This window comes from Bufo bufo, chromosome 8, assembly GCF_905171765.1.
Source record: "Bufo bufo chromosome 8, aBufBuf1.1, whole genome shotgun sequence".
In the NCBI taxonomy this organism is placed as follows: domain Eukaryota; kingdom Metazoa; phylum Chordata; class Amphibia; order Anura; family Bufonidae; genus Bufo; species Bufo bufo.
In genome coordinates, this window is record NC_053396.1 from 33,201,192 (window position 1) to 33,223,965 (window position 22,774).

At 41.1% G+C, this 22,774-nt stretch overlaps 1 protein-coding gene across 1 annotated transcript in view; it reads left to right on the forward strand.

Annotated features, from left to right (window-relative positions):
• The first annotated feature begins 20,380 nt into the window (after nucleotides 1–20,380).
• NR6A1 (nuclear receptor subfamily 6 group A member 1) overlaps nucleotides 20,381–22,774 on the forward strand; it is a 62,398-nt gene continuing 60,004 nt past the window's right edge. Inside the window, exon 1 of the mRNA XM_040406277.1 lies at nucleotides 20,381–20,450. Within this exon, the coding sequence (XP_040262211.1) occupies nucleotides 20,381–20,450 (70 nt within the window). The remainder of the gene's footprint in view (nucleotides 20,451–22,774) is intronic.

Below are 22,774 nucleotides of genomic sequence, written 5' to 3' on the forward strand. Positions count from 1 at the left end.
ATCCGTTCAGAACGGATCCGTCTGCATAACAGTTTTGCAGACGGAAAAAAAACTCCCAGGCTGTGAGCTGTGCGCTGCGATTGGCCAGCGCTGCAGCCTAGGAGAAGGAGACGCCCACAGGACAAGAGAAGACCCGCCTACTATAACTTAAGAAGCAAAGGTACCGGAGCCTATAACGGGAGAACGGAGCGGCGCCCGGGGATAATAGTAAGTGCAGTGAGATCCCCGGGCGCCGCTCTATATGGCAGCATACTCAGTTAACATCGTTTATACAGGTGAAAGGTCCTCTTTAAAGCAGCAATGACCATGGAACTAACAACTCAAACTAACAGCTTCAGGGTGAACTGAACATTCATGGTGCCATATGAGCAATTAAAAAACACTTACTTAACTAAATAAATACACTTGCCCTGTTATGGTAAAATAATGGCTGCGGTCCTTTATTAAGGGTTAATTTACAAATCATTAACCCCTTAAGGACTCAGCCCTATTTCACCTTAAGGACTTGTCCATTTTTTGCAAATCTGACCAGTGTCACTTTAAGTGCTGATAACTTTAAAACGCTTTGACTTATCCAGGCCAGTCTGAGTTAGTTTTTTTCGTCACATATTGTACTTCATGACACTGGTAAAATGAAGTAAAAAAATAAAATAAAAAATTATTTATAAAAAAAATACCAAATTTACCAAAAATGAAGTAAAAAATTGCAAATTTCCAAGTTTCAATTTCTCTACTTCTATAATACATAGTAGTAATACCTCCAAAAATAGTTTTTTACATTCCCCATATGTCTACTTCATGTTTGGATAATTTTGGGAATTATATTTATTTTTTTGGGGATGTTACAAGGCTTAGACGTTTAGAAGCAAATCTTGAAATTTTTGTTTGCGAGACTTACATAATAGAAACCACCCAAAAATGACCCCATTCTATAAACTACACCCCTCAAGGTATTCAAAACTGATTTTACAAACTTTGTTAACCCTTTAGGTGTTCCACAAGAATTAATGGAAAATAGAGATACAATTTCAAAATTTCACATTTTTGGCAGATTTTCCATTTTAATAATTTTTTTCCGGTTACAAAGCAAGGGTTAACAGCCAAACCAAACTCAATATTTATGGCCCTGATTCTGTAGTTTACAGAAACACCCCATATGTGGTCGTAAACAGCTGTACGGGCACACGGCAGGGTGCAGAAGGAAAGGAATGCCATACGTTTTTTGGAAGGCAGATTTTACTGGACTGTTTTTTTTGACACCATGTCCCATTTGAAGCCCCCCTGATGCACCCCTTAAGTAGAAACTCCAAAAAAGTGGCCCCATTTTAGAAACTACGGGATAGGGTGGCAGTATTTTTGGTACTAGTTTTGGGTACATATGATTTTTGGTTGCTCTATATTACACTTTTTGTGAGGCAACATAACAAGAAATAGCTGTTTTGGCACCGGTTTTATTTTTTGTTATTTACAACATTCATCTGACAGGTTAGATCATGTGATATTTATATAGACCAGGTTGTCACGGATGCGGCGATACCTAATATGTATACTTTTCTTTATTTATGTAAGTTTTACACAATGATTTCATTCTTGAAGCAAATAAAATCATGTTTTAGTGTTTCCATAGTCTGAGAGCCATAATTTTTTCAGTTTTTGGGCGATTACCTTGCGTAGGGTTTTTGCGGGATGAGATGACTGTTTTATTGGCACTATTTTGGGGTGCGTGTGACTTTTTGATCGCTTGCTATTACACTTTTTGTGATGTAAGGTGACAAAAAATGGTTTATTTATCACAGTTTTTATTTTAAATTTTTTACGGTGTTCATCTGAGGGGTTAGGTCATGTGATATTTTTATAGAGCCGCGGCGATACCAAATATGTATACTTTTTTTATTTATGTAAGTTTTACACAATAACAGCTCATTTTTTGTGGGATGAGGTGACTGTTAGATTGGTACTATTTTGGTGGGCAAACGCCTTTTTGATCGCTTGCTGTTTTACTTTTTGTGATGTAAGGTGACAAAAAAATTGTTTATTTGGCACAGTTTATTTTTTACGGTGTTCATCTGAGGGGTTAGGTCATGTGATATGTTTATAGAGCCAGTCGATACGGACGCGGCGATACCTAATATGTATACTTTTTTTTCCCCCTATTTTTTACCAATTTTTTTTTTTTACTTTATTTGCGGAAAATTAAGTTTTTGTTTATTTTTACTTGAAACTTAATTTTTTGGGGGGAAACTTTATTTTTTCAACTTTTTTTTCACTTTAATTTTTCAACTTTTTTTTCACTTTTTTCAACTTTTTTCACTTTATTTTTTCAACTTTTTTTCACTTTATTTTTTCAACTTTTTTTTTCACTTTATTTTTTAAACTTTTTTTTCACTTTATTTTTTGTCCCACTTTGGGACTTGAACTTTTGGGGGTCTAATCCTTTACAATGCATTCCAATACTTCTGTATCGGAACTATACATGACGTACTGGTACGTCATGTGTCCTTAAGGACTCGGGATCCATGCCGTAATGGTACGTCATGGGTCCCTAAGGGGTTAAAATTCATAAATATTTTAATAATTACAATTCATAAATAACCATTAAATTCAGTGCTTGCAAAGCTGGGTGACTAACCCCCCTCTAATATTGGACTGCGACTTAAAACGTGGGGAGGGTGGGCGGGACGACGTCTTCTCTTTTCCAGTGTTGACTGACGGACAACCTCTGGACCTGCTGACAGCATGTATAAATAGTCAAATTTCCCACCTCTGGAACTTCAGCAGCCAATCACAGATGGGCAGAACACAGGTAACCAGCAACAGGTAGGCAACCCTCTGATCAATCACCTCTTGTTATTAGAATTACCTCAGGTGAATATTGCAAAACTACATATAAAGACCAAAGGCAGGAAAGGGGGTAGAGAGACAAAATGGAGAACAATTCATATACAATGGCACCTTTCCATATGCTCAATGTCACCATGGTGGTGACTTTGGCATATGCCTACTTGCCCACTCTCATGGTGCCATATGAGCAATTAAAAACCACTTGCTTAACTAAATAAATACACTTGCCCTGTTATGGTGAAATAATGGCCGCGGTCCTTTATTAAGGGTTCATTTACAAACCATTAAAATTCATAAATAATGTAATAATTAAAATTCATAAATAAAGATTAAATTCAGTACTTCTACAACTGTCCCCCCAACAAAGCTGTGTGACTAACCCACCAGACATGCTGATATTAACCAGCATGTCCCCCCCTAAAAACCGCAGCCTTTTCTATCATGTCTTGTAAACCGGAATTAAAAATATCTAGGCCTATATCTGACAAATGCACTATATCATCCCGATATAGACCCAGAATGAAACCTTCTAATTCCGTATGTCTGAAACTCCAACCTTCCAAAGTTGGAAGGAATTTCTCTAAGCTCCTATTGATTCTCTTCCGGATCTTATTGATGAACCCGAATTGCTTGCCTTTCCAAACAAGGCGAGGGATAATTTCTGAAAACAGTAAGGCCACTTACGGTAATAATGATTTTATATAACTCAAATCTGATTTCATCTGATTTAACAAGTCGACAGTGGTAACTTTACCTAAATCATTCCCCCCAGCATGAATAATCAAAACTTCAGTCTGGGGTAAAGACCGCAACTCACCTCTTAATATAGGAAAGATTTGTCTCCATTTTAAACCTCTAAAACCATACCAAAAAACTGAAATAATTAACAGCCAGCTTTTGAGCATAGTAATGAGTTGGATGGAGGGGCTCACTGCTGATTGCGGTTGGTACGGTGCTACAAACTCAAATTGAGGACACCCTACCTCAATCAATGGAGTAAGTAAAAAATGTAGTATAAGCGAGCACTCGCTCTATGGCATTAATTCAATATATTTAATGATAATAGTATCCTCCAATAATTCATAAAATAAAATAGTACATATAAAATACAATCTCACATAAAATGCAATATATCATAAAATTCCTAGGTGAATGGCAATAACAATAGATAGCTATAACGATGGATAGCAATAGCAGCAGTCGATATTAGCAGCAGTAGGTGTTTAAATAGTAACATGCAAGATTCACCACAGTGCCTGAAAGTGGCAAGGTTAAGTGCTAAGTAATTAAATATAAGAATAAGAATCGGTCCTGAGGTCAGAACTTGGTGCAAGCTTTTGAGCATAATTATGTTCCGCAGCCCTTCTTTCTGCCCAAAAGATGAAAGAATGACCCATTATCAAACATTCAATTGCTTTGGACCTAAAAGAAATTAATTTAAATTAAGATAATAAATTAGGCCTAATTAGCTGTCCCAATGCGAAATGAATGAGATGGTTAGTGTCCAAATTTAATGACAATAAACATTTCTTTAACATTGCATTGAATTGATAAACCTAAACCATCTTCATGCATCAAAAAGGAACCATCCTTGATGGGTCTTAAATCCAGAAATTCTTTAACTGCATTTACTGGACATAACGAAGAACCAGGTAGGGCTGCTAGTTTAATCAACAAACCCTTCGCTAACTGATCCGTTTTTGACCTCCTAATGCAGATCACTAACGAATTGTCATTCATCTTTACATCTTTTATTTCCAATGGGGCCACAGAATGTCTGTTAGCTGCTACCAGTTCTCCTGGACGTCTGGCATCCGCATGGGTTAAAGATCTTCTAACACCTTTAAGAAATTGCTTAACTATAAACTGGTTTGGAAAGGACTGAAAACCTGCCTAAAGAAGAAATAAACACCGGAAACAATTCTATGGACAGCTGAATGACCTAAACCATCTTCTAACAAAGAACATAAAAACTGAAAAAATTAATTCAAATCATAATTAAAACAAGACACACTCTTAGCAGCACAAGACAGATACCACCTCTTCCATGCTAATGAGTATCCATCCCATGTCCATGGGGCTAATGACTTCTGAATGAAACTGATTATCATTCCCGGATGAGCTTCCAAACCTGCTTTGGACAAGGAATCCCCACTCTCTCTGCCTGAGGAACTAGAGGAAAGAATCTTTCCCACTGTGCACGGGAGAGAGAATCAGCTATATCATTGTCTTTACTTGTAATATACAGTATTTAGCTTTAATCCACACATTTAATTCTAAACAGCGACGCACTAAATAACGTAATAACTTAACCACTATTCATTATGAGAAGACAAACAATTGCAAACAAAACTCCTTTGTTATCTGAAAATATTAAAACTCTTTTATTCCTAAAAACTTCACCCCAAATCACTAACGCAACTACTATCGGAAATAATTCCAACAAAACCAAGTTTTTATTCAGACCTCGCTCCTTCAGCCAATCTGGTCAAGGTTCAGCCGACCACTGACCCTCCAAAAAGGCTCCATAACCCCAAGAACCTGATGCGTCTGTGAATAAACCAAAAGCACCTGCTTCTTTAAAATCTTCCTGCCATGCACTACGTCCATTAAAGTGAATTAAAAATTCTTCCCAAACCGCTAAGTCTTCTTTCAATGGTTTATTAATTCTAATGTGAGCGTGTGCAGATTTTAACCCTTTAGTTGCCATATATAATCTCCTAGAAAAAATTCGGCCGAATGGAATAATTCTTGAGGCAAAAGCTAATCAACCCAACAAACTCTAACGCTTTCAACTGCGTCTTTTTTACCATTCGCATCTTCCTAATAGCCAGTATAGATTTCTCCACTTTCTCAATCTGAAGCCTAAATTCCATATTAATTGAGTCAATAACTATGTCTAAAGACTCAATTTCTTGACAAGGCCATATGCTCTTTTCTTGAGCCAAGGGAACACCGAATTGCTTACATACTTGCATAAAACCAACTACCAAACTAATACAATCACTATTAGAACCAACAAATAGAAAAGCGTCTATATAATGTAAAACACTTGTTAACCCAACTGCTTGCGTCACAACCCAATTCAAAAAAGAAGAGAATGTTTTAAAATAAAAACAAGACCATGAAAACCCCATTGGGAGGCATTTATCGAAGAAAAATTGACCATTAAAATGAACATCAGGGTGAACTGGTAGCAACCTAAAAGCAGCCTTAATATCTGCTTTAGCCAAAAAGCAACCCTTACCACAAGAATTTAATAAAGAAACTGCCTCATCAAAAGATTTATATGACACAGATCCAATGTATCATTAAGGGATCCATTAAAAGGATAAGATAGATGGTGTATTAATCTAAATTCGTTAGTGTCCTTTTTTGGGACTAAACCCAATGGTAAAAGCCTGAAATCAGAGAAAGGTGGGGAGTCAAACGGACCTGCAACCCTTCCTTCTTTAATTTCTTTTTCAGTCTTATCTTTAACTATATACATATGACGTTTAACTGATGGCAAATTATCAAACAAACAACCCTTACCTAAAAATTTAGGAACAGAAAAACCAGTAAGAATTATTTTGCCTTCAGACGGTATGGAAACAATTCTAGCCATGGTAAAAAAAAATCCAATTTCACTGACGTCTGAGCTTTTTGAAATTTCTCTGATATTATGACTTTGGATTGATTGATTAGATTTTTTAAGCATCGAAAAATCTAGACTTCCTAGCCGAACCTCCGCTCTTCTCTGCCATAGCCTCTACGTCAGCGCCGCTGCTCAAATTTCTGCCCAGAAGTGCCGACACAGCTAAATTAGCTCTTTTGCAGCTATGCCGGCAATCCTCTGGGTCTTCCACGGCGTCTTCTCTCTTCCAGTGTTGACTGACAGACAACCTCTGGACCTGCTAACAGCTTGTATAAGTAGTCAAATTTCCCTCCTCTGGAACTTCAGCAGCCAATCATAGATGGGCAGAACATGGGTACCCAACAACAGGTAGGCAACCCGCTGACCAATCACCTCTTGTTATAAGAATTACCTCAGGTGAATATTGCAAAACTACATATAAAGAAAAAAGGCGGGAAAGGGGGGAGAGACACAAAATTGAGAACAATTCATATACAATGGCACCTTTCCATATGCTCAATGTCACCATGGTGGTGACTTCAGCATATGCCTACGTGCCCACTCTCATTTATGATGCTGTAAATTCTGATCAGTAGACCCTGTTAGGCCAGGATTTGCAGCAGTAATATGGATGCTAAAGTGGCCCATGTCACGGCCTAAGTGGGAGAATGGCTGCATCCATAGAGAAGACATAGTTCTCCAACATAAATGGAGAAGAACAAAACAAGCCATCAGCTAAAGTATTTCAATAGAAAATCATTTTTATGAAGGATCATACGTCAGGACGCACAAGGAAAGGTGGGGAGGGTAACCCTTTACTCTCTCGCTTAACAGATAATTATCGGTAGAGACAGCCCATGGAGGGGAACCAACCCTGGTTGGCCTCATCCGCCTTCCCCAGAGGCAGTGGGGTATTGAGCTTTTCTTATCCACATGCATCACAAAATTAACAAACAAGGGAGGATGAAGCAGCCCAGGGTTCAGGGTGCTCTTCTCTGAGGTGGTGGAGTGAAATTCTGAGCCTACCAAGATTAGCCAGCAGAAAAGCCCATTTTGTGAATCTCCTGGTTCAAGTAATGATGATATACAACCTTCTCCGCTCATCATTTCTCCGCTGTGTGTGTATGTATATGTATATGTATATATATATATATATATATATATATATATATACTTGCAAGAAACAGTATGTGAACCCTTTGGAATGATATGGATTTCTGCACAATTTGTTCATAAAATGTGATCTGATCTTCATCTAAGTGACAACAATAGACAATCACAGTCTGCTTAAACTAATAACACACAAAGAATTAAATGTTACCATGTTTTTATTGAACACACCATGTAAACATTCACAGTGCAGGTGGAAAAAGTATGTGAGCCTCTAGACTAATGACATCTCCAAGAGCTAATTGGAGTGAGGTGTCAGCCAACTGGAGTCCAATCAATGAGATGAGATTGGAGGTGTTGGTTACAGCTGCCCTGCCCTATAAAAAAAACACACACCAGTTCTGGGTTTGCTTTTCACAAGAAGCATTGCCTGATGTGAATGATGCCTCACACAAGAGTTCTCAGAAGACCTATGATTAATAATTGTTGAATTGCATAAAGATGGAAAGGGTTATAAAAGTATCTCCAAAAGCCTTGCTGTTCATCAGTCCACAGTAAGACAAATTGTCTATAAATGGAGAAGGTTCAGCACTGCTGCTACTCTCCCTAGGAGTGGCCATCCTGTAAAGATTACTGCAAGAGCACAGCGCAGACTGCTCAGTGAGGTGAAGAAGAATCCTAGAGTGTCAGCTAAGGACTTACAAAAGTCTCTGGCATATGCTAACATCCCTGTTAGCGAATCTACGATACGTAAAACACTAAACGAGAATGGATTTCATGGGAGGATACCACAGAGGAAGCCACTGCTGTCCAAAAAAAACATTGCTGCACGTTTACAGTTTGCACAAGAGCACCTGGATGTTCCACAGCAAAACTGGCAATACATTCTGTGGACAGATGAAACGAAAGTTGAGTTGTTTGGAAGAAACACACAACACTATGTGTGGAGAAAAAGAGGCACAGCACACCAACATCAAAACCTCATCCCAACTGTGAAGTATGGTGGTGGGGGCATCATGGTTTGGGGCTGCTTTGCTGCGTCAGGGCCTGGACGGATTGCTATCATCGAAGGAAAAATGAATTCCCAAGTTTATCAAGGCATTTTGTAGGAGAACTTAAAGAAGACCTTTCACTAGAATAGAAAATGTAAACTAAGTATACAGACATGGAGAGCGGCGCCCAGGGATCTCCCTGCACTTACTATTATCCCTGGGCCCCACTCCGTTCTCCCGGTATAGGCTCCGGTATCTTCATATGTTCGGCTCCACCCAGTGGAGCCTGCCGGCGTCTTTCTCCCAGGCTGTAGCGCTTGCCAATCGCAGCGCTCAGCTCATAGCCTGAGAGAAAAAAAACCTCTCAGGCTATGAGCTGAGCGCTGCGATTGGCCAGTGCTACAGCATGGGAGAAGGAGACACCGGCAGGCTCAACTGGGTGGAGCCGGACATATGAAGATACCGGAGCCTATACCAGGAGAACGGAGCGGCGCCCAGGTATAACAGTAAGTGCAGGGAGATCCATGGGCGCCGCTCTCCATGTCTGTATACTTAGTTTAGATTTTTTATTCTAGTGAAATGTCCTCTTTAAGGCCATCTGTCCACCAGCTGAAGCTCAACAGAAGATGGGTGTTGCAACAGGACAACGACCCAAAGCATAGAAGTAAATCAACAAAAGAATGGCTAAAACAGAAGAAAATCCGCCTTCTGGAGTGGCCCAGTCAGAGTCCTAACCTCAATCCGATTGAGATGCTGTGGCATGACCTCAAGAAAGCGATTCACACCAGATATCCCAAGAATATTGCTGAACTGAAACAGTTCTGTGAAGAGGAATGGTCAAGAATTACTCCTGACCGTTGTGCACGTCTGATATGCAACTACAGGAAACGTTTGGTTGAAGTTATTGCTGCCAAAGGAGGTTCAACCAGTTATTAAATCCAAGGGTTCACATACTTTTTCCTCCTGCACTGTGAATGTTTACATGGTGTTCAATAAAAACATGGTAACTCACTGTTAAAGGGGAAGGCTGCTGTAAAGGTCAAAGTTAAGGGGGTGGGCTGCTGTGGAGGTCCAATTTTAAGGGATGGGGCACTGTTGGGGGGGTCGGTGTTAAGGGGTGAGGGGCTGTGGAGGTCACTGTTTTGGGGGCGGGGTGCTGTAGATGTCACTGATATAGTGGATAGTGTTGATATCTTTTAACAACACACACAAACATTAAATGAAATAGATTAAATATACCCAAGTGAATCCGGGTCCTTCAGCTAGTATATATATATAAAATTGGCTAAATTTTCTACTTTGGCAGACAGCTATCTCTCCTTACTCCGCCATACATATACAGGCTGAGCATGCAAGTGTTTTCAATGAGGAAAGAGGAGAAAGCCATTGCTAGACACCTTTGTGCTTATCTCACTGGAGAACAAAAGGATTGGATGTTAAAAATATATTTGGAGTTGACTTGTCCTTCCTAAAAGATAGGTTGCCTTTTAGACTTTCCTTTCACCCACAATAATCCAACCATGTACTTCCCAAAGGTGTTGTTACCCTTTTCTTCACCTCTTGGTAGGAGTAGGCTGGTTCTGCTTCCTGCCAGCAGGGTGGACTTCTGGTCCAGAGACCGAAAGGAGAGGAAGCACACTGGAGAGCTCCTGTAACAGATTCTCTAGAGAGAACTGCTCCAAGCTGCCCCAAGTGAAGTCTTGAGACACTAGACAGCCGAGTGAATTGCTCAACCAGCATTTAAGACTCTACTGCAAAGTGTGAGGGATTATGGCTAGAACACCCATCATCCATAACGTTACTTGGCCAGTACCACCTAAGTGCTAAATTGCCGCCATCCAGCCTACCCCCATAATCCTTACTGCTGCTAGAGAAGTTTTTGTACTTGAAATCTGCTGCTTCTGAATGACTTTGAAGTTCTACGTTGCACTTGGTAAAAAGACTTTGTTACCTTTTAATTCTGGGCTCATTCTTTAATACTACATTTCCACTTCAACGATCCCCAAGGAGCAAAGGTCTGAAGGAGTACATCGTGACACATCACTTCATCAGGGCTACTACCACTCCCATTCTCCGCGACTCGCTGTACATTGTTATCACTTCCGCTGCCATATCTCTGTATTCCTGCGGGTGGTGTAGCAGTGGCCATTTTGGTAGAATTTTTGAAAAGAGGGCTCCAGAACAAGCCTATTGTTTCCTTTTCCATACTTTTTGTACAATAAGGCTCATTAAGCTCTTGCCTAAGCAGCTGATGGCCATTTTCACCTTGTCAGCACATAGGAAAAGTGCCTTACTTCTTTTGGTCCCTCTTTGTTTATAATGCAAGTTCAATTAAATGGAAACAATGTAGATTCCAGCGGGCACTTTGTCCTCATTTTCTTTTTTGCAATCAGCACCCCCTGGCCAGCTTCATTCCACAAAAGGGGCTCTGTGCACAGTAAGACATTGTACATGTCAATGAGGGACGCTAGGGTGAAAACGCAGCAATGCATTGTCTGGACAGCGACGTGAATATTCAGGATTGCACTGAAGCCAAATGATTTAACCCTTTCACAGATGGCTGTTGCAACCAGCTCCTACGGGTTAAAAGGTTTGCTAATGTTTTATTGTGCAGCGAGAAGGGGATTTGACAGACCGGTGTGTGAATAGGACCGAGGGTCTTAAGTGCAGTAAACTAATAAATCGGATCCATTTGTCTTGTGTGATTCCTGTACAGGGGAAGGTGAAATCCATGGTCATCAGTTTGGGCTGGGGGACGGGGGTTGGTGATATTGGCTATAGTTTTGCAGTACTTACATTTGTTTTTGCAAGGGCTTCATAGTGACAGAGCTTTGGGGTAAAATCAAGACATTGCCTTGTAGCCCAAAAATTCCGACATGGATTTATTACAGATTGCGAGCAGCTCTAGGATACCTTCAGGCTCCCATACACATTAGACTGTCAGCCAAACCTGCCAAATTCTACAGGCTGTCTAGCATGCTACTTAGGCTGGGTTCACATCTGCGTTATAAACTCTGGCACTGTAATCCGGTCACTGCATGTGGATTGCAGTGAATGGGGATCCGGCGGTGCACGGTGGTATCCAACTCTGGCAGAGGAACAGACTGCCGTAGTTTACAACGCAGATGTGAACCCTGCCTTATTCTCGTTGATTCTTTGAGTAAGGCTACTTTCACACTCTGTCATGGATCTGCAAAAACTCTTCTGTTTCAATAATACAACTGCATGCATGCGTCATCAACGGATCCGGTTGTATTATCTTTAACATAGCCAAGACGGATCCGTCATGAACACCATTGAAAGTCATTGGAGGACGGATCCTTTTTCTATTGTGCAAGATTGTGTCAGAAAACGTATTTGGCTCCTCTTCGTCAGACGGACACCAAAACGCTGCAAGCAGCGTTTTGGTGTCCGCCTCTAAAGCGGATTGGTGACGGAACGAAGGCAAACTGATGCATCCTGAGCGGATCCTTTTCTATTCAGAATGAACTGATCTCACAAACTGAAAGCAAAGATGGAGTGTGAAAGTAGCCTAAATCATAGCCACTTGGTCCTGTGCCTTGGGTACATACAGTACAGACCAAAAGTTTGGACACACCTTCTCATTCAAAGAGTTTTCTTTATTTTCATGACTATGAAGGCATCAAAACTATGAATTAACACATGTGGAATTATATACATAACAAACAAGTGTGAAACAACTGAAAATATGTCATATTCTAGGTTCTTCAAAGTAGCCACCTTTTTGCTTTGATTACTGCTTTGCACACTCTTGGCATTCTCTTGATGAGCTTCAAGAGGTAGTCCCCTGAAATGGTCTTCCAACAGTCTTGAAGGAGTTCCCAGAGATGCTTAGCACTTGTTGGCCCTTTTGCCTTCACTCTGCAGTCCAGCTCACCCCAAACCATCTCGATTGGGTTCAGGTCCGGTGACTGTGGAGGCCAGGTCATCTGGCGCAGCACCCCATCACTCTCCTTCATGGTCAAATAGCCCTTTACTTTCAAAGTTTTCCCAATTTTTTGGCTGACTGACTGACCTTCATTTCTTAAAGTAATGATGGCCACTCGTTTTTCTTTACTTAGCTACTTTTTTCTTGCCATAATACAAATTCTAACAGTCTATTCAGTAGGACTATCAGCTGTGTATCCACTTGACTTCTCCTTAACGCAAATGATGGTCCCAACCCCATTTATAAGGCAAGAAATCCCACTTATTAAACCTGACAGGGCACACCTGTGAAGTGAAAACCATTTCAGGGGACTACCTCTTGAAGCTCATCAAGAGAATGCCAAGAGTGTGCAAAGCAGTAATCAAAGCAAAAGGTGGCTACTTTGAAGAACCTAGAATATGACATATTTTCAGTTGTTTCACACTTGTTTGTTATGTATATAATTCCACATGTGTTAATTCATAGTTTTGATGCCTTCAGTGTGAATCTACAATTTTCATAGTCATGAAAATAAAGAAAACTCTTTGAATGAGAAGGTGTGTCCAAACTTTTGGTCTGTACTGTATGTGGCAGAAATGCTCTCCTCCAAAAGGAAGAAAACCGCCTCTTCGTTATGGAGGAGACTGTGGCATAGCTGGAGTCTCTAGTCATCTTTGAAGGTCCAAGGGCGGTGATAAAATCTACTTTGTAGGCATAATAATTAAGAATATTGGGTTATAATAATGGCTACATATAAATACCATAACGAGCACCGATCGGCATGCTGTTATCATTGATCAGTGCTCATTACTGGGAAGAATGTAAAAGGACCCTTACCTAACTGTTCCAATATGGTCGATATTACAGCTTCTACTGGAGTTGTCACCCGTATTTCTAGAATTATGACCCCATCTGCCTAATTATTATGCCTACAAAGTAGGTTTTATCACACCAGTAGCAACCCAGTAAGTCAGCGTCCGACCCTTGGACCTTCAAACATGACTAGAGACTCCAGCTATGCCACAGTCTCCTCCATTATGAAAAAGCGGTTTTCTTCCTTTTGGAGGAGAGCTAATTAGCATTTTCTGATGGCAGAAATCCTTTACTATCACACAAGGGTTTGGGTTGCAGCTTTATACAAGACACTGCTCTAAGTAAAGGTGGCCATACACATTAGATAGATGGTGGTTGATGGTTCAGAAGCAGTTGGACAAATATCTAGTGAACTTTTTTTTCAAAGACACGGCCATACACACTTTACTCCATATCGGCAGTTACACTTGTTCAGACAGCCCTTACATGTTCAATGAAATCACGCGATGGACTAAAGATTTCCTAGGAACATTCTCTCAAAGAAAGATCTTTCGTTCAGGAGCGATGTTTCGTCTGGCTATCCAACGAAAATATTAAACATTGCCAACTTCTTTTCATATGATGATGGTCTGTCATTGGTCGGCTAAAACTGTTGTTAAATTTTAACCGACGAGCGTTTGTTTTGGTTGAAATCATCTGTTTTGATCAACTTTAGGCTAATGTGTATGGCCACCTTAAGAATACTTGCCGACTTCCTGCTATGTAAGAGATCTTGGCATGTTGGATGCAGACCAGCTGTAGACCCATCACATAGTGAACTTTGAGGTCATGTGGACAAACATCACCAAACACGTGTACCACATGGACTAAAATAGGATCTGCTCTGGGAAACCCATCTGACCCTTCCACTCTGTTTATAGACAGACAGCTGCTTACAGATCAGAAGGACAAGGGTTGGATATGACTACCCCGTATTCTACACTCTCTGCAACACTATAAACTAGGTCTTCTGACATGATACTAAAGAGGTTTCCCAAGAATAGAAAGGAAAGGATATGTTAGAAGAAAAAAAAAAATGGTAAAACACTTGCCACTCTAGCGCTCCAAGAGTCTCCGTCAATAAGGCTTTAACTATAGGTAGCAAATCTCTCCCCCATCAAGAATACCTGGGATCTGGATAGATTATCTGTATCTGATCGGTGGGGGCCTGACACTAAGGACCCTCGCTGATCAGCTGTTTGAGAAGGCAGCGAAACTTGCAGTAAAGCTGTGTCCTTCTCCAGCTTTTTCTAGGCCGTGTGATATCACATTCATCCGTCACATGGCCTAGGTGGAGCTCAGCCCCATTGAAGTGTATGTGCGGCACTACTGCGAGCGCTGGTGCCTTCTCAAACAGATGATCAGCGGGGGTCTTGGGTGTGCGGCCCCGATTGGAATTGCGGACCTGCACTTCCGAGTCCGCAATTCCGATCTTGAAAAAAATAGAACATGTCCTATTCTCTTAGTGCCGGCAATGTGCTGTCCGCAAAATGCGGAACGCACATTGCCGCTGTCCGTGTTTTGCGGATCCGCAAAACACACACGGATGTGTGAATGGACCCTTAAAGAGGTATTCCATCTGATGCAGGTTCCACCACTAGGACCCATATCTCGAAAATGGAGGTTCAACTTATGGAAACGGCGTAGCTCGCTGTACTTCGCAGTTTCTGTAACTTCTAGTTATTCTGTGGGAGTTATGTAAACTGTTCCGTAATCAGTTACGGTCTGGACAGTTTGTGGCATGCTCTGATTATGAGGATAGTGACTAACGTTGTGTTTATACAGTCTGATTATCGGGCACAAACGTTTTTACGGATGCTCGTTCCCAATAATCTACCCGTCTAAAGGTGCAGCTGATGACCCTATGAATGAGCGAAACTCTCATCGGAGAAATAATGCAAGCAAAAATGCAGCTGTAAGAGGACGAGCGTTAGCGGCAGCCATCGCTCATCCTCATGCTGTGGAGGTGATCACTGCATGTAAATGCAGGGCTTCACCCCCCACTGAACGAGCAGACAGTTGTCGTGAAGGAATGCTTCCTTCCTGATAATAGGCTGCTCCTCGGAGCACGTAAACCCACCTTCAGAATTGGCAGACTTTATTTTTACTACATTGATAACCTCCACTGTCTTTCTAAAGTTGCATAAAATATGCCAAACTCACTGTGACTGCCTCTAGTCTCTGAAGTTCATGTTGAACCGGTATGGGTTGACATGGGCCTGTGAGGTGGACTTGAAGGTGTTAATGGCATGCACCTCTTGCCAATCTGATGCAAACAGTCAAAGCACTAACACACAACAATTGGTTCATCTGCATAATGGCTATTTGTTATAGATACGCAAATTCCTGTCCTCCTTGTTTGGGCACAATAGGACTTTGCATTAAAGAGACCATTTGCATAGCTCAGTCTAGCTTTCAGCATGTTTATTTGGGAAATATTGCCACCATCTTTGTGTTTTGGGGTATTACCTCCATGCTTTTTGCAGTTGTCCTTTACACTGCCCTTAATTATAATACTCAGTATTCTCAATATACTACTCAATAGTCTACTTTGTTTCTCTAAGCTTTGTTCTCTAAGATGTTGGCCAAACCTGCCAATTTTATTAGGACCAGCCAACCATCTAATGGATTGCACACTGGATTTTAACATGCCCAATCCTTTAGTTCTGGAGGAAGAGGCTGGGGGGGGATAAGGTTCCTACCAGAGATTAATTCACGACACATGCCTAGACGAGCTGAGCATGCATGTGTGTCGGGGTCAAGAGCGATAGCTGTCAACTGAAAGAACATTTGGCCCACGGTTATCTCCTATGTATGGCCAGCTTAAAAGGAGTTGTGCCAAGTTTACAAGGTATCCCCAGTCCACAGGATAGGTGATAGGTAAATGATCGCTGGGGGTCTGACCAGTGGGACCCCCACTGATCTTGAGAACGGTTGTACCGTTCCTCTGATCTGATGGAGCAGCATGTCTATGGGACCGCCAGAGACAGTTGAGTACAGGGCTCTGTAATTTCTGGCAGTTCCATCAAGAATGAATGCCGCTCCATTGGGTCAGAGGAACGGGACCCCTGTTCTAAAGATCGTAGGGGTCCCAGAGGTCGGAACTCCAGATATCAGTTAGTTATCCCCATCCTGTGGATAGGGGATAACCTGTAAACTTGGCACAACCCCTTTTATGCCATCTCTACTAACATGGTACTAGCTATCCACAATACTGGTTGGTCATTCATTGATATTTTTCAGGCTCTCAACCTTATGTGATTCCAAAATAGCTATTGTTTGGAAGTTGCCTGGGGGACGCTCCTCCAGTACCACCCCCCCTTTTCCCCCTATTATTTATGATGACATTTCTATATACCTATAAACCTATATATAAAATAAACCTAATGGCCTCTAAGCTTCTGGCATGGGTGTATTTCTCTTTGCAGAGAAACCCTCTTGATCTCAAGACCCTCCTTTGCCTCCAGCAGAGTCCTTTCCATGTAAATGCCAAAAGCTCCTTATCTCTGAGCTCACAGCTCATCAGCATAAGCATGCAATCTGCTGAGCATAATGTGCAGTGATTGTAAGCATGTAATGATGGGCATCTAGCGTCCTCCGCGCTTGGCATTTCCCAGATTGTATGAGGATTTACTTATTATGGAAGGTAATGTTCTGACCTGATTATGGGGCTGCGCCAAGAGATCCTGGTGCCGCTCCTTCATCACTTCCTGTACATTTCTGTAGGTTCATTAAGAGGAGACCGTAATGTTTGTGTCCAGTAAGCTTTTATGTTAATGAGATTCCCAAAGACTTAATTAGTAAGGAATTTTAATACTTTGCTTTTTTTTACTCTGTTTTTGTCCTTCCCAATTTTTTGGTTACAAAATTAGTTTTGTCCCTTGTTTTAAAAACAAACAAACATAATATTGTATGTGAAGTGTTGACTTATATAAGATACAAGGAAATATGCCCTAAATATTTACCATAAGGTCAGGGAACTCCCCTCAGCTCCTTATCTGGCAAGATGCTTGTTTATTTTTAAAGGTGCTATTGAGGTTCTCGACCATGAACTGCAGTGATATGGAGAGAATAGGGTGATCAGTTCCACTGAGATAACCTCAGGGTAATAACCCCCCCCCCCCTCCTCCCCAGGCCAGAACTGACCTTAGGGCTTGAACTGTGTGGTCACATGACCAGCTTGTAAACTGACCTGTGAGAGAGGAAGGGTCCCCTGTCCCTCCCAGCCCTCAGAGTAGAATAGGCATTTCAAGCAACAGGAGAGGAGTCCCCATCATGCTGCCTGGTGCATGGTGACATGCCCAGCTCCATGGCTGCACATCAGCACACCCGGACAGGCATGAGATGGATACATGGGAAGGTATGTACTCTGGATCTGGATCCTGCATCAGGCCACAGAGGTCATTGTGGAAGGAGGAACACAGATGATGTCAGCCAGGATTCAACTAGTTGCCTCTGGATTGTTCTAATGGAGAAACCCAGGCAGATAGTAGTGGATGCAAAACATGTCTTTTGCTTATATATAAAATGTTTAGACAGATAATATATATATATATTTAATTTTATCTTATTTGTATGTAATTATTTGACGTGCTATTGCCATTCTAGAGCTAGTATTGTGCTGTACACATATACACCGTCCAGGAAGGCCGTCCATGTATTATAAACGAGGGGGTTGTTTTAATGATTAGCTGTATATGTAAATGATTTGCAATGCTTTTCTGGGGCTTTATTAGACACTGGATGACACGACGACATAATCCGCTTACGGTGGTTAGGTAAAATAATGAGGTACCTGGAGCAGTGGGATGGCCGGCCTAGCAGAGCAGAGGAGAGGGACGGTTTCAGTTTCGCAACGGAGAAAGGAAGTTTTGTAAACTGTGGGCTTGTTACTAGGAAGAGAAGAGAGGAGCGTATTGTTCCTCTTCTGGGGAGACTGCAAATTGCCTCCCTCTGAGAAGCACAAACTGTCTAATGTCTAGCATTTATCTATTTCATATTTCTTGTCCGTATCTTGTGTCTATGTATCTATCTACGGTATCGATCCATAGTATCTCTATCTAACGATTATCTGTCTGTCTAGCATCTATCTATATTCTATCTTATATCTATCATCTATCTTATATCTACCTATATTATCTATTCTATCCATCATCTATTTATCTGTCTATATTCTATCTATTATCTATCTTATATCTATCTATCTTTTTCTATTTATCTTTTTCTATTTATCTTTTCTATTAATCTTTTCTATGTACTGTCTTTTCTTCCGATACTTAGAAGAATGTATCCTATAGGCCTCTTTACTTGTGACAATCACGAGTCGGAGTATTACAATTTGTACTATTATCCTTTGCGGCACATCACGGGATTATCTCATATACATTTACCTCTTGCATGGTTATATACACAGTTGAGGAGATGATATGCTTACAGTAGTAACCGGTGGTTCTCCCAGATTTACCATTCACATTGCCCGGTTATTTCATAGTGGACAGAAATGTTTGTTAGCATTGTGATAGGTCCCTATAGCTCAGAACATGGCTGATAGTGGTTATAGTGCATTACATTATGCGAGGGAGGAGGAGGGGGGGGGGTTACGTCACATTAGTTTGCGACAGCTGGGCAAGGGAGTCACAGGATTACCAGCAGACAGCTGTGAACGAAAACAGTCTCTGAGAGATTTATGAGCATACCTCGGCCTGTATGTACACATACAGTATATATGGGGGTCTGACTGCATTTATGCCAATAAAATCTCTGTGATGCTAATTTAAGCCCATTTTTAGCCCCAGTAACACACACCTAATGGCACCACATTCATTCAGAGAGCGATTGCCAGTGAGCCTTTGTCTAGTCATACATATTCCATGTACACATAGGTACCGCGCAGTATACAGGTCACTGCTCGTTATAGTTCACCTTGGGCCTGTCTGTGGCCCTTCAGCCTGGACAGACGTCTGAGTGTACCATTAGCCTTAATTATGTATTTGGGAAGGGCCTAATCTCAGCTAAGCTGATCATGGCGGATGTGCTATAATTAAGATGTTGGCACTGTGACGTATTGAGCCAGTCCGGTATGTCCCTTCCATTGGGCTAGACAGTAGAACCTGAGCCGACACGTGCAACCAAGCCAACTCATCGTAAGAAATCTGCCACATAGTTATCATTGGAGGGGTGTACCCAAACCCCTGTATGCAGAGTCCTCTACATGTCATGTTAAGGGCCTATTGGCCACTGTAAGAGGTTAGTCTAAGAGCGTTATGATTGACGCCTCTGCATAGTTGTCAACTCGAATGTCTCGGGTAGTCATTATTTGCCTGATGAATCTCTAATCCCCAGGACATTGTATTATGTTTGTATACAGGCTTATCCCTGTGGTGCTTCTGTATCCAGCTTCCTTTGTTACCGCACTGTACCCTGATCCCAAATACATAGGATATCCTGGGTTAGGCCTTTCAAGGCAAGGAATGTGGGAGACCAGCTATCCAACTTAATTTATTTTATTTTATTTTGTTTCCACATGGCCGCCCCCACCTGATAACTTTATCTGGCAGGAAGGGGTCAGTCCACTGCCAAATTCAGCAAAGCAGCAAAATCTAGTCTTTCAGCACATGGGTTACTGTGCAGGAAGTCCCCGGTGCTGAGGGGGTGGGTGGGCAGCTTTCACAATGTGTGTCTGTTGGGGGGGGGGGGGGAAGGTGGATTTCAGCATCTGTAAGGGATCAATAAGTGACAAGACCCCTTCAAGCCCTTTGTGTTTACCTTTTAATTGAGTGTAATCATTTTCCAGGGTTACAAGCAGAAGGGTCAGAAATCAGATCAGACCATTTGACTGGTTTTACAGTAACTACCCCCCCAGCAGACCCGCCCAGACTGACAGAGATCCAGTTTTGCAAGAATTCCTAGATTTGGACACCTTAACACTATTATCCCAAGAAACCTCCACCTCTTTTGTTTCATTAACAGAGACAGTAGTAGTCGTCATCTCTAGCATTTACAGCTTCAAAAACATCAGATCACGATGAAGACAGTGCGACGATGGTGCATTTAGGTAGTGCCCTGCGTGATACTATATTGCTTTGTATTGACATTGGAAGTGATACAACTGGTCAGTTAACCTTTCATAGAGATCAATGATCAACCAGTGCGTAAACCTTTTGTCTCTCATGTGTAACGATTAGATATCCTTAATATATGTCCCTACCAGCGCATTAATGTCCATTTCCATTGCTAACCTGGCCACATATAGGGTCAGCTTGATCACGTATGTGGTCATCTGGTAAGTGGACTGTATTTAAACAGGGCAAGATACGTTACCGGAACAAAGGCTCTGCTCCTTGGGCTGATCATCTGGATTTCATGGAGCCCCTGTTGTAGTTTGGGATGGAAGGATTTCATAGGTATTGCTCATAAATCCTCACTACTCTGGATCGTAATGTTTCCCTTAGTCTTGCACTCATGGACGCTGTAATATTTTATTGTACGTAGGCACCATGGGGCATTGCTTGTTCACCAGTTGCAAAAGGACCTTTCCAAAAATAAAGATCAGATTAAGACTTTATATATTGCTGCTATTGCTGGGGTAGATCCTACCTCTGGTTCCACATGAGCAGTCTGTAACAGTGTAGAAGTTTAACTATCCCTGTCAAGCCTGGATAAATCTTAATTACTTTTTGTGGCTACATTTTTCAGTTGGGTTCTATGGATGTGTGCAAAATGTCCTGTTGCTGGACCAAGTTGGCTCCTGAAATGGTGTAATTGGATTCTTAAAGCCCTACTGTACCTAGATCAGTCTCATTATATAACTCGCCCTCACAATTTTTTTTTTTTTTTTTTTTTTTTTAACCTCAATTTTGAAATATTGATAATTTTTAGATTTGTCTTCTTGATTAAAATTCTCCTTCCAGCAAGCTCATAATGTTGCAGTGAAATTTTGATCTTTCATGGCTTATCCATAATTTTTTGAGGACTATCAAAGACCTTTTAGGTTTCCATTTTTGGAAATCTGTTTAATTATCTCACCCAAGTCTCTTCCATAGTCATTGAGATAAATGTCCATATTAACTTAGGAACTATTGGCATAATAAACTTATGGTTGTGTTCACCATTTTTTATTATTCAGAATTTTTTATTTCTTTCATCTAAATCAGAAATCAAATATTTAGTTTGAAGCTCTAAACTCAGCTGGCAATATTTATCTTTCTGCCCTCCAAAAATGTGTATTATCTCAGTAAGCTCTATCTTATCTTACTATTCAAAGCTCGTTGGGGGGGTTTATTTAACTCATTGAAGTCTGGCTCTTGTTTCTGTATAACAGTAATTACTTTTATCTTTCGAAACAAACCATAGATCTGTTGGGTGTTTTTGTTCTTCCATGTAACCTTCTGGTCATTGATGGTTAGTTTTGAAATGCTTGGGCATGGTAACCTTTGGAAGAACTTGAGATAAACCAGTAGTTTGAACAGATATAGCAGTATAGCTTTAACATTTGTGGGATCTGTGTCCCGCAACTACATACATCAATAGCCAATATCTATATTAGATATTTTTAAATTGTTGAATTCTTCATACTTTTTTCAAAGTGTTTGATAGTGCATCCTAGTGTGACAGCATTTGCAGCTTGCCTCCCAAGTGGCCCAATATTGAAGTGGGGAAACATGAGTGCCACATAGGAACCGTGAGGGTAGGCCATAATATTGGGCCATATGTTCGGCCATACGACATTCATGAAGAAGTACTTTAGGAGGATAAAGAAGTGGTCACTCGAGCATGGACATCTATGTGGTAGGCCATGTATTATTCAACATAAGTAGAGGTAATGGTGCCCATACATCCTCTGTATCTGTCGGCTAAATGCTTGTTCGACTGCTATCTCTCCCAACTCCTTCATGCACATACATGGTTGGTTTGGCTTAGCATGTATATGTTTTCAGTGGGGAGAGACAGACTAAAGCTGCTGCCAGACACCTTTGGTGGTGGCTCATCTCTTAACAGAAGAAAGGGGTCTGGTGAAAAAATTAAATTTGCCTGATCCTTCTCTTACCCAACATGTCTGGAGAGTCGTGAGCCCTGCATACACATTACATTGATGGCTGATCCCACCAAAGACTATTGTATATAGGGATCTTAAGTGTTTCTATCCAATTAGTTGAAAAATTTTAATTACACCATCAAAAACGATAGATAGAAGTCAAGCAATGGCGTTCTTGTGTGTTTTGGACCTCTGTAGGGTAGCTATACTTAATTTGTTTATTTAATTTCCTCAAATAAAGGAGGACTGGAGATTAGATAAGAAGAAGAATTTAAGAATTGGCCCACTTCATGCTCTAACAAATTACCGCCTTGGACAAAGTTAATACGCCCACGTGTCGATGATAGCCACGTGCTCCAGGATAGATGAACTTTTTGTACAATTTAGATATCTTTCTTTTG